Raw genomic sequence first — 13,604 nt, forward strand, 5'->3', positions numbered from 1 at the left:
AGACTGATGGTTATTATCTGTACCAAAGGCAACTCATCAGAGTAGCTTACGATAGATAAGAGGAAACAACCCATTCTGCCTTTTCCGAGAGCAGATGGAACAGCTCTGTCAAAGCTGAATGACTAGAGTTGGCTGAATAAAGTTCACAATAGACAACATAAGAATTTCAGTGAATTTAGTGCAACTTAAAAAAAAAATATATATATAATGTCAACATACTGTATGTATGTCAGAAACAGGACAAAATCCACACTGGATTTTTAGATATGCTGTATGAAAGGAATGGGGGTAGCGTTAAGTGTGGAGGCGGAGCCATTGAAGGTGAATATTCCTGGTGTTTGTGACGCCCACCGTTCAGACACGGTGGTGAGCGTGGGTACGCTCCAGTATTACATACCGACTGATACCAACCACAAGCTGTAGTCTTAGAGCGACATGATTGCAGAGATGTGAATTTATAGAAGGCACACTGACATCGCATATAAGAGAGAAATCATGTACTTTTTATGTGGCTAAATCTTGTCATCACATTAATGATTTATCAGTCAATTACCTGTCTGTCTACTGATTGGTGTGGAAATGCCAGAGGCCCCCCCCCCCCCCCCCCCCCCCCCCCCCCCCCCCCCCCAGCAGGTAGGAGAGAGAACTAAGGGGGAGGGGGGAGCGATTGAAGGTGAATATTCCTGGTGTTTGTGACGCCCACCGTTCAGACACGGTGGTGAGCGTGGTGGAACAGAGGAGACACTGTCAGTCCTTTTTGAATTTTGAGTCAGAGACTCAACCAGACAAAGTCATGTTAGTATATCAGTTTTCCTGTGAAAGCTTTTGTGCAGAATCAACTGCGCTGTTTCAGGTGCAACGTTGATGGTCATGTTGCAGTCGTGTGTAAGAGGGAGATTCCAAGATGCGGGGAGTGTGCAGGAGGTCATGGGACAGGGGATTGTGTAGTTTTGGTGGATACAGTTGTGTGTGTCAACTGTAGGGGTGTCCATGTTGCTGGGGATCAGAAATGTCCGGTTAGAGAGGGGCAGGTTGAGGTGTCTAGATTCAGAGTAGTGCAGAAGGTGTCGTATGCTGAGGCAGGGAAGATAGCAGAGGAGGATGGGTCAAGGATCCTGAGAGGATCGCTGTGAGTAGTACATCTGTGCCAGCACAGAAGGATAGACCAACGAGTGATATATGCTTCAGTAAGGTTGGCTTCTTGGTGTTCATAGCAATGGTTATGAACTGTACCACAGAAATGGAATGTAAATCACAGCAAATAGATGTTGTGGTGGCAGCTGCAGAGAAGTATTTGGGTATACGATATTTTACTATTTTGTTTTCCCCTTTTGCATCACAAAGTACAATGGATTTATATTATAGTCCAATTGGGGCCGATAGTGCAACATATTGGATGCCAACCGCCGTTAAACTCCAAAGAAGAAGAAGCTATACGCCATATCCGGCATGTCGCCAGTCCGTCTGAAATTACAGTCCGCCTCATTATCTTCAGCAGCGTGTGTAGCAGCTAACTTCATGTTAGCACCGAACCTGTTGAAATTCACTTTCCGAACTTCAGTGTTTACTAGTGTTTTTAGAAATATACCGGTTAGGGACAGTATACCAGTTGCAGAAAGAAGATACATGTCACACCAACCCAAGCGACTCTGCACAGAAAACATGTCTGGTAAAATAATCGGCACCCATAACGGGACATTTCATTGTGATGAAGTGCTAGCCTGTTTCTTCCTTCACCAGCTCCCGGAGTACAAGGTGCATAACATTGATTTGTTCCTATTTTGCAGGAAACTATATGGTAAATATTAATGCACGATTCAACGTTTCTTCCACCCCGGCGAAGACAAGAGTTCGCTAGCTAGTTAACGTTAGTATATTCTAAAGCCAGCTAGCTACTGTACTTATGCCATAAGCTCAGCCAGGTCAGCATTGCATAACGCCCCAAATGCATAACGTTCAAACAGATTGAATTTCATTAAACCACATGGTCCTCCCCTCGCCACGATAAGACGCTGAATATTCGTGGGTGCATTCTTTTTAGCTCGCCGGTTCGGCGGATTTTTCCCCAACTCCACCCAGACGGCGCACCGTGCACGCTCAGATAGAACGATTGCACAGCACCTAATGTATTGGACATTAATGATATTTTAAAAATTTCTGCTGAATTTCATATTTTTTTCAGGATGCTGAGATCGTCAGAACTCGGGACCCTGCAGAGCTCGCCAAGTGTGACATCGTGGTGGATGTGGGAGGAGAGTTTGACCCCAAGAAGCATCTCTATGACCATCATCAGAGGTACAGTGGAACTAGCCCTTGGTCATGACTCTGTTCCATTGCGTTACACACAAATCATTGGACGAAGGCGTCTTCTTTACGGGGGAGTTTATTTAAATTAATGTTTTATTTAACTAGACAAGTCAGTTAAGAACAAATTCTTATTTACAATGACGGCCTACCAGGGAACAGTGGGTTAACTGCCTTGTTCAGGGGCAGAACGACAGACTTTTACCTTGTCAGCTCGGGAATTCGATCCAGCAACCTTTCGGTTACTGGCCCAACACTCTAACCACTAGGCTACCTGCCCCAGTCCCGGCTACCTGCCCCAGTCCCGGCTACCTGCCCCGGCTACCTGCCCCGGCTACCTGCCCCAGCCCCGCCTACCTGCCCCGGCTACCTGCCCCAGTCCCGCCTACCTGCCCCAGTCCCGCCTACCTGCCCCAGTCCCGCCTACCTGCCCCAGTCCCGCCTACCTGCCCCAGTCCCGGCTACCTGCCCCAGTCCCGCCTACCTGCCCCAGTCCCGCCTACCTGCCCCAGTCCCGCCTACCTGCCCCAGTCCCGGCTACCTGCCCCAGTCCCGGCTACCTGCCCCAGTCCCGGCTACCTGCCCCAGTCCCGGCTACCTGCCCCGGCGCTTGTTTATGTTTATGTAAGAAGAAGGCCACACCTTTGTGTAACGGAAAACCGGCATCAGAAAAGGGTTGTCAGTGAAAAAATACTGTCGACTGCAACTGAGATAAAAAACGGTTAAAACTGTAAGTTTGTATTTTACGTTTGAAATTATTTTGATATGAAAGTAAAGAGCTTTTTGTTTCTAGAACCATATCGCAATTTGACAATGGATTCACGTATAGATGGCGTATTTGGATGTTTTGTCTGCCAGGGCCAGTCTACCTCTGAAAAGAACATCGTGTCCTTGGCCCTTGAGGAGTAACGGTACGCTCCAGTATTACATACCGACTGATACCAACCACAAGCTGTAGTCTTAGAGCGACATGATTGCAGAGATGTGAATTTATAGAAGGCACACTGACATCGCATATAAGAGAGAAATCATGTATTTTTTATGTGTCTAAATCTTGTCATCACATTAATGATTTATCAGTCAATTACCTGTCTGTCTACTGATTGGTGTGGAAATGCCAGAGGTTTCCCCCCCCCAGCAGGTAGGAGAGAGAACTAAGCTTCTCCATCATTCTCCCCCCTCCTCCCTCCCCTCCTCCCTCCCCTCCCTTCCCGCCTCCCCCTCCCTCCTTCCCTCCTGATATTATCTCTAGCTGCTATCTCAGGTGGCGCTAGCTAACTTTGACTACCTAGCAAAAACAACTAGCTTTTTAAACAAAATAATTGATACATGGAGTCATAATCAATATAATATCGTCAATAATATGGCGATACTCTACTGCATCGATTCTGCCCCATCCCCATCCCGCATAGCAACACCCTCTGGCACCAAAAAAATCAAAGTAAGCCTGTTTTAGGCAGAGGGCATAAGGAAAAGGGGTGGGGATAGGGATGGGTTTATGGGAACAACATGGCAACAGCATGGTAATAGCATGGCAGCAACAGGTAACAACATGGCAACAACATGGCAACAGGTTTTAAAAACATGGCAACAACATAGCAACGGGTAACAACATGGCAACAACATGGCAACAGGTTTTAAAAACATGGCAACAACATAGCAACGGTTAACAACATGGCAGCAACATGGCAACAGGTTTTAAAAACATGGCAACAACATAGCAACGGGTAACAACATGGCAGCAACAGGTAAAAACATGGCAACAACATAGCAACGGGTAACAACATGGCAGCAACGGGTAACAACATGGCAACAACATGGCAACAGGTTTTAACAACATGGCAACAACATAGCAACGGGTAACAACATGGCAACAGGTTTTAACAACATGGCAACAACATAGCAACGGGTAACAACATGGCAACAACATAGCAACGGGTAACAACATGGCAACAACATAGCAACGGGTAACAACATGGCAACAACATAGCAACGGGTAACAACATGGCAGCAACATAGCAACGGGTAACAACATGGCAGCAACATAGCAACGGGTAACAACATGGCAGCAACAGGTAAAAACATGGCAACAACATTTGGATAGAAATACATTTGTGTCAGACTGACAGACTGACAGACAGGCGGGTGATTGATGGCTCCACTGTGTCCTTCTCTTTTTGTCCATATTTAACTGCCATCTCTGTATAATTGATGCAGGGATTCCGTTGCTAGTTATCGACCGTGTGCCACACAGCATGCCACTCGAGTATCTGACGCTTGGCGCTCAGCGGGCAGCGGGGCTAGAAGTGGACCTAATGGCACCCTATTCCCTATATAGTGCACTACTATAGACCAGAGCCCTATTCCCTATATAGTGCACTACTTTAGACCAGAGCCCTATTCCCTATATAGTGCACTACTTTAGACCAGAGCCCTATTCCCTATATAGTGCACTACTTTAGACCAGAGCCCTATTCCCTATATAGTGCACTACTTTAGACCAGAGCCCTATTCCCTATATAGTGCACTACTTTATGTTAAAGCCCTATTTCTTATATAGTGCACTACTTTATGCCAAAGCCCTATTTCTTATATAGTGCACTAATTTAGGCCAGAGCCCTATTCCCTATATAGTGCATTACTTTAGACCAGAGCCCATAGTGCTAAGGGCCCACAGTGCACTGTAGGGAATAGGGTTCATTTGTCACCAGAATTAAATGACCACTGCAGGCCCCCCTGCTGTGAGGCACTCATCTCCTCACACGCTCAGTAGACACCACCCTGGGTAGAGTTGATTGACATTATCAACTGAATGACATTATCAACTGATTAGCATTATCAACTGGCCTACTAAAATATGAAAGGCAACACTTGTGTAGAGACATATTACTGAAAGCCAAGGAGTGTTCATTTATTTTGGTGTTTTGAATTTTGACTGAAAGGTTTTTTTTTCATTTACACTTAGCCTTTGCTGAAAGCACTGTCCTGCTCTAGGTAGCCAGCCGCGGGCGTCCAGAGTCCCTGGTGGGGATTGTTCTGATTTCATTTGTGTGTTCTGTTGTTCCTGTTCTGATCAGTCTGTATTGACAAGACTCTAGAGTCGTATTATCAATCTAATCTGTTGATCTCATTTTTATGTCTCTTTTAAATGAACCACATTGATTTAAATTAGATTTTAAATAGTCTATTAACCTATTTTTTTGGAAGAAGCAGAAGGATGCTTCCTCGGTTGATAACACATCTAGGCTACCTCTAGTTAATGTTACGTGAACATACATTTCTGATATGATCAGTACAATCACCAACAGCAAAACTATTTAACAAGTAGACTACTGCTTTCCGTTTTAAGTGACACTAATTCATTTGTCATGGATGGAACAGATAGCATAATTTTCCTGCCGTTCACCACCTGATACTGTTTTCAATGAGCACCCAGACAGTTTTTAAAGACCGAGGTCACATCCTGCCGTTCACCACCTGATACTGTTTTCAATGAGCACCTAGCCAGTCTTTAAAGACAGACGTCACACCTTGCTGTTATCCTCCAGCTAGTCTTTAAAGACAGACGTCACACCTTGCTGTTATCCTCCAGCTAGTCTTTAAAGACAGACATCACACCTTGCTGTTATCCTCCAGCTAGTCTTTAAAGACAGACGTCATATCCTGCTGTTATCCTCCAGCTAGTCTTTAAAGACAGACGTCACATCCTGCTGTTATCCTCCAGCTAGTCTTTAAAGACAAACGTCACATCCTGCTGTTATCCTCCAGCTAGTCTTTAAAGACAGACGTCACACCTTGCTGTTATCCTCCAGCTAGTCTTTAAAGACAGACATCACACCTTGCTGTTATCCTCCAGCTAGTCTTTAAAGACAGACGTCATATCCTGCTGTTATCCTCCAGCTAGTCTTTAAAGACAGACGTCACATCCTGCTGTTATCCTCCAGCTAGTCTTTAAAGACAAACGTCACATCCTGCTGTTATCCTCCAGCTAGTCTTTAAAGACAGACGTCACACCTTGCTGTTATTCTGCTGAAACCAAGAATGGTTGTGTTAGAGGAGACTCGCCTCAAGCCAAATAAACACGTGTCTGTCTTATATAAAGTTGATGGACAATAAAAGCTTCAGAGTTTAGATAAGTCTTTGTAAATGATGTGTGAACTGCTTTAGAATTATAATAAATCTTTAGAATTTGAATGAGACAGAGTGAGTGATAGGTGGGTGTGCTGCTCTCTGTCCAGGACGTTTAGGGGCACATTCAGCAGCCTGTGTTCAGGAAGTTTAGGGGAACATTCAGCAGCCTGTGTCCATTATGTTTAGGGGCACATTCAGCAGCCCATGTTCAGGACGTTTAGGGGCACATTCAGCAGCCCGTGTTCAGGACGTTTAGGGGCACATTCAGCAGCCTGTGTTCAAGTATCTGATGGTCCATAAACATGGGATTAGTATAATCATAGAGGCAGTAGATTATGCATGGAAAGGGGAGGGGGATATTTCTACAAGATGGAGACATAACATATTCATGTGTGCTGCTCTCTGCTTATCCAGGACCTTCTCTGAGACGTTCCACAGCCTGTGTCCAGAGAAGCCCTGGGTGACAAAGTTGAGCTCGGCCGGTTTGGTCTACCTTCATTTTGGCCGGAGGGTCCTGTCTCAGCTCACCTCCCTGAAGGAAGGAGACAGACAGCTGGAGGTGCTCTATGATAAGGTGAGACTGGGGGGGGGGGGGGCTCCATCCCTATTGATAACCTCTCTGCCATGTTCTGTTCTCTGTAGCTGTATGAGAACTAGTTGGCTGTAACGTTCTCTGTATGAGAACTAAGTGGATGTAACGTTCTCTGTTCTCTGTATGAGAACTAGGTGGATGTAACGTTCTCTGTTCTCTGTAGCTGTATGAGAACTAGGTGGATGTAACGTTCTCTGTTCTCTGTATGAGAACTAGGTGGATGTAACGTTCTCTGTTCTCTGTATGAGAACTAGGTGGATGTAACGTTCTCTGTATGAGAACTAGTTGGATGTAACGTTCTCTGTTCTCTGTAGCTGTATGAGAACTAGTTGGATGTAACGTTCTCTGTAGCTGTATGAGAACTAGGTGGATGTAACATTCTCTGTTCTCTGTATGAGAACTAGGTGGATGTAACATTCTCTGTATGAGAACTAGTTAAGATGTAACATTCTCTGCTCTCTGTATGAGAACTAGGTGGATGTAACGTTCTCTGTTCTCTGTAGCTGTATGAGAACTTGGTGGATGTAACGTTCTCTGTTCTCGCTAGCTGTATGAGAACTAGTTGGATGTAACGTTCTCTGTTCTCTGTAGCTGTATGAGAACTTGGTGGAGGAGGTGGATGCTGTGGACAACGGGATCTCCCAGTATGATGGAGAGGCTCGCTACGCTGTCTCTACCACTCTCAGCGCCCGCGTCGGACACCTTAACCCACGCTGGAACAGCAAGAGCCAGGACACAGAGGTCAGTCAATGTGTGGCGTACCGTGTGTGTGGAAATATACCCTATTAAAAGGGCTGAAACACCAGCCTTCAGTCAGTACAGCTGTGTGTGTGTGTGTGTGTGTGTGTGTTAATATAGTCCCCCGGTAACACTTTGTTGAGGCGTCCAACCGGCGCCAGACAAGCTCAGAGATGTCAAGATTTGAGCTCTGCCAGTGTTCCTGAATAACTGTAAGGCCCTACCAGGCTGTCTGGTTGAATGAGTCTATTCTTCCTGAGTCGATACTTCTGAATCTGACAGGGGGAAACGTACCTTCTCGGGATACCACCACACACACCACCACACACACCACCACACACACCACCACACACACCACCACCACCACACACCACCACACACACCACCACCACACACACACACCACCACCACACACACACCACCACCACACACACACACCACCACCACACACACACCACCACCACACACACACCACCACCACCACACACCACCACCACCACACACCACCACCACCACACACCACCACCACCCCCACCACCACACCACCACCACACACCACCACCACCACACACCACCACCACACACCACCACCACCACACACCACCACCACCACACACCACCACCACCCCCACCACCACACCACCACCACACACCACCACCACCACACACCACCACCACACACCACCACCACACACCACCACCACCACCACACACCACCACCACCACCACCACACACCACCACCACCACACACCACCACCACACACCACCACCACACACCACCACCACCACCACCACACACCACCACCACCACCACCACCACACACCACCACCACCACACACCACCACCACCACACACCACCACACACCACCACCACCACCACACACCACCACCACCACCACCACCACCCCCACCACCACCCCCACCACCACACACACCACCACCACCACCACACACCACCACCACACACCACCACCACCCCCACCACCACCACCACACACCACCACCACCACACACCACCACACACACCACCACCACCACACACCACCACCACCACACACCACCACCACACACCACCACCACCACACACACCACCACCACACACCACCACACACACACCACCACCACACACCACCACCACCACACACCACCACCACCACCACCACACACACACCACCACACACACACCACCACCACACACCACCACCACACACCACCACCACACACACACCACCACCACACACCACCACCACACACCACCACCACCACACACCACCACCACCACACACCACCACACACCACCACCACACACCACCACCACACACCACCACCACCACACACCACCACCACCCACCACCACCACACACCACCACCACCACACACCACACACCACCACCACCACACACCACCACCACACCACACACCACCACCACCACCACCACCACCACAGTGCCTTTTGAGTAAGGCAAGTGTTTATCATCTACGGGAGGATGATAAACACTCCCTCAGTGACATATCCTGACATAATGTAAAGGTTATACATTACCCTCTCTCCCTCAGTGACATATCCTGACATAATGTAAAGGTTATACATTACCCTCTCTCCCTCAGTGACATATCCTGACATAATGTAAAGGTTATACATTACCCTCTCTCCCTCAGTGACATATCCTGACATAATGTAAAGGTTATACATTACCCTCTCTCCCTCAGTGACATATCCTGACATAATGTAAAGGTTATACATTACCCTCTCTCCCTCAGTGACATATCCTGACATAATGTAAAGGTTATACATTACCCTCGCTCCCTCAGTGACATATCCTGACATAATGTAAAGGTTATACATTACCCTCTCTCCCTCAGTGACATATCCTGACATAATGTAAAGGTTATACATTACCCCCGCTCCCTCAGTGACATATCCTGACATAATGTAAAGGTTATACATTACCCCCTCTCCCTCAGTGACATATCCTGACATAATGTAACGGTTATACATTACCCTCACTCCCTCAGTGACATATCCTGACATAATGTAAAGGTTATACATTACCCTCGCTCCCTCAGTGACATATCCTGACATAATGTAAAGGTTATACATTACCCTCTCTCACTCAGTGACATATCCTGATATAATGTAAAGGTTATACATTACCCCCTCTCCCTCAGTGACATATCCTGATATAATGTAAAGGTTATACATTACCCTCTCTCCCTCAGTGACATATCCTGACATAATGTAAAGGTTATACATTACCCTCTCTCCCTCAGTGACATATCCTGACATAATGTAAAGGTTATACATTACCCTCTCTCCCTCAGTGACATATCCTGACATAATGTAAAGGTTATACATTACCCTCGCTCCCTCAGTGACATATCCTGACATAATGTAACGGTTATACATTACCCTCTCTCCCTCAGTGACATATCCTGACATAATGTAACGGTTATACATTACCCTCTCTCCCTCAGTGACATATCCTGATATAATGTAAAGGTTATACATTACCCCCTCTCCCTCAGTGACATATCCTGACATAATGTAAAGGTTATACATTACCCTCTCTCCCTCAGTGACATATCCTGACATAATGTACAGGTTATACATTACCCCCTCTCCCTCAGTGACATATCCTGACATAATGTAAAGGTTATACATTACCCCCTCTCCCTCAGTGACATATCCTGATATAATGTAAAGGTTATACATTACCCTCTCTCCCTCAGTGACATATCCTGACATAATGTAAATGTTATACATTACCCTCTCTCCCTCAGTGACATATCCTGACATAATGTAACGGTTATACATTACCCTCTCTCCCACAGTGACATATCCTGATATAATGTAAAGGTTATACATTGCCCTCTCTCCCTCAGTGACATATCCTGACATAATGTAAAGGTTTTACATTACCCTCTCTCCCTCAGTGACATATCCTGACATAATGTAACGGCAGCTAGCATTTCTTAAGGAACCAAATCTGAAACTAGGACAAATCAGGAAGTGCAGTTGCCTTTTAAACTCTGTACAACGATTGGACAAGTAGGTCACTCACCTGTGATTTATCATCTGGCTCAGATGGGGAATGGGGAGGGCAGAGGGGGAATAAACTCTTATCGTCTGGCTCAGATGGGGAATGGGGAGGGCAGAGGGGGAATAAACTCTTATCGTCTGGCTCAGATGGGGAATGGGGAGGGCAGAGGGGGAATAAACTCTTATCGTCTGGCTCAGATGGGGAATGGGGAGGGCAGAGGGGGAATAAACTCTTATCGTCTGTCTCAGATGGGGAATGGGGAGGGCAGAGGGGGAATAAACTCTTATCGTCTGTCTCAGATGGGGAATGGGGAGGGCAGAGGGGGAATAAACTCTTATCGTCTGTCTCAGATGGGGAATGGGGAGGGCAGAGGGGGAATAAACTCTTATCGTCTGTCTCAGATGGGGAATGGGGAGGGCAGAGGGGGAATAAACTCCATGTCCATTTTCCTCCATTTCCCACACCTTTCTCAGACCAGGAGCACTTACTTATTACTCTGTGAGAGGCTGGTCGTCGACTCTATTCATTCGTCATACCCTGGAAAGGCACAGTGGATTGTGACAGGCTGCGCTACTCAACAGCCCTGTGATTTCCTGATTCAATCAATTGTCACCTTGTCACTTTTTGATTGAAAAAAAAAAAGTAATATATTTTTCCTCCTGCCCTTCTCGTCCTGTCTCACCAAACTCCCAGCTGCTCACACTCACTGAGTCAGTGAGTCAGTCAGTGAGGGAGACCTTTAGCGACCTTTAGTTTTCCTTGTAGAAAAATGTTTATCTATCCTGTATTTACTTTAGCAGCTGTTGTGCTGTCCTTCATGTGCTGCAAGACTGCTGATATCTCCTGGTGTCGCCTTATGTTTCGTGACATTTCCTGTCTCCTCCTCATGTCGTCTCCTCCTGTCGTCGTCTCCTCCTCATGTCGTCTCCTGTCGTCTCCTCCTGTCGTCTCCTCCTGTCGTCGTCTCCTCATGTCGTCGTCTCCTCCTCATGTCGTCTCCTCCTGTCGTCTCCTCCTCATGTCGTCGTCTCCTCCTCATGTCGTCGTCTCCTCCTCATGTCGTCGTCTCCTCCTCATGTCGTCGTCTCCTCCTCATGTCGTCGTCTCCTCCTCCTCCTGTCGTCTCCTCCTCATGTCGTCGTCTCCTCCTCCTCCTGTCGTCTCCTCCTCCTCCTGTCGTCTCCTCCTCCTGTTGTCTCCTCATGTTGTGTATTTTAGGAGGGCTTCCATACGGCTCTGGGCATGGTAGGAGCAGAGTTCCTGGACCGGGTTGACTTCTACCAGAACTCCTGGCTTCCTGCCCGTGTGGTGGTGGAGGGAGCTGTACAGACGAGGAAGCAGGTACCTACCGTAGACATGCAGATATTCACTTACACTAGGTAGCGGACAGGGCTGTTCTGATGACATCCCCTGTCATGTTGCTTCTCTCCAGAACTACTTTGTCTGTTAAAATAAATTCCATGTATGATACACGTGTAAATATGTGAAAATACACGCGTAGTTACGGCGTAAACGCACGCGTAGTTACGGCGTAAACGCACGCGTAGTTACGGCGTAAACGCGCGCGTGGTTACGGCGTAAATGCGCGCGTGGTTACGGCGTAAATGCGCGCGTGGTTACGGCGTAAATGCGCGCGTGGTTACGGCGTAAATGCGCGCGTAGGTTTAAGTGTAGTAACAATACAGATATTAATGCAAAGTGTTAGTGTGAGACGTTATGAAATTGTAGGTATTGATGCAGCGTGAGACGTTATGAAATTGTAGGTATTGATGCAGCGAGACGTTATGAAATTGTAGGTATTGATGCAGCGTGTGCGTCACAATAGGTATCGATCCCGTGTTTTAAGTTTGCAAAGCACTTTGTGACCAGTGAATTCCTGAGTAAATGTGATTGATTTGTGTCCGTCCCCAGGTTGACCCCAGTGGCGAGATAGTGGTGTTTTCTCAGGGTGGTTGTCCCTGGAAGGAGCACCTGTTTTCCTTGGAGAAGGAGCTGAGCGTGGACACCTCCATTAAGTTTGTCCTCTACCCTGACCAGAACGGACAGTGGAGAGTCCAGTGTGTCCCAGCCGGTCTGCACACCTTCAATAACAGGTAGTGTACACTACCCAGATCGCCTTCAATAACAGGTAGTGTACACTATCACCTTCAATAACAGGTAGTGTACACTATCGCCTTCAATAACAGGTAGTGTACACTACCCAGATCGCCTACAATAACAGGTAGTGTACACTATCGCCTACAATAACAGGTAGTGTACACTATCGCCTTCAATAACAGGTAGTGTACACTATCGCCTTCAATAACAGGTAGTGTACACTATCGCCTTCAATAACAGGTAGTGTACACTATCGCCTTCAATAGCAGGTAGTGTACACTACCCAGATCGCCTTCAATAACAGGTAGTGTACACTACCCGGATCGCCTACAATAGCAGGTAGTGTACACTACCCGGATCGCCTAAAATAGCAGGTAGTGTACACTACCCAGATCGCCTACAATAGCAGGTAGTGTACACTACCCGGATCGCCTACAATAGCAGGTAGTGTACACTACCCGGATCGCCTACAATAGCAGGTAGTGTACACTACCCGGATCGCCTACAATAGCAGGTAGTGTACACTACCCGGATCGCCTAAAATAGCAGGTAGTGTACACTACCCGGATCGCCTACAATAGCAGGTAGTGTACACTACCCGGATCGCCTACAATAGCAGGTAGTGTACACTACCCGGATCGCCTACAATAGCAGGTAGTGTACACTACCCGGATCGCCTACAATAGCAGGTAGTGTACA

General features: G+C 47.2%; 1 protein-coding gene across 1 annotated transcript; it reads left to right on the top strand.

Annotated features, from left to right (window-relative positions):
* The first annotated feature begins 1,449 nt into the window (after positions 1–1,449).
* LOC139369939 (myg1 exonuclease) lies at positions 1,450–12,905 on the top strand. Its single transcript, XM_071109223.1, has 6 exons — positions 1,450–1,755; positions 2,183–2,295; positions 6,850–7,009; positions 7,619–7,768; positions 12,027–12,149; positions 12,720–12,905. Exons 1-6 carry the CDS (start codon positions 1,450–1,452, stop codon positions 12,903–12,905), a joined length of 1,038 nt encoding a protein of 345 aa, XP_070965324.1.
* Positions 12,906–13,604: the final 699 nt, after the last annotated feature.

This window comes from Oncorhynchus clarkii, chromosome 17 (genome assembly GCF_045791955.1).
Source record: "Oncorhynchus clarkii lewisi isolate Uvic-CL-2024 chromosome 17, UVic_Ocla_1.0, whole genome shotgun sequence".
Classification (NCBI taxonomy): domain Eukaryota; kingdom Metazoa; phylum Chordata; class Actinopteri; order Salmoniformes; family Salmonidae; genus Oncorhynchus; species Oncorhynchus clarkii.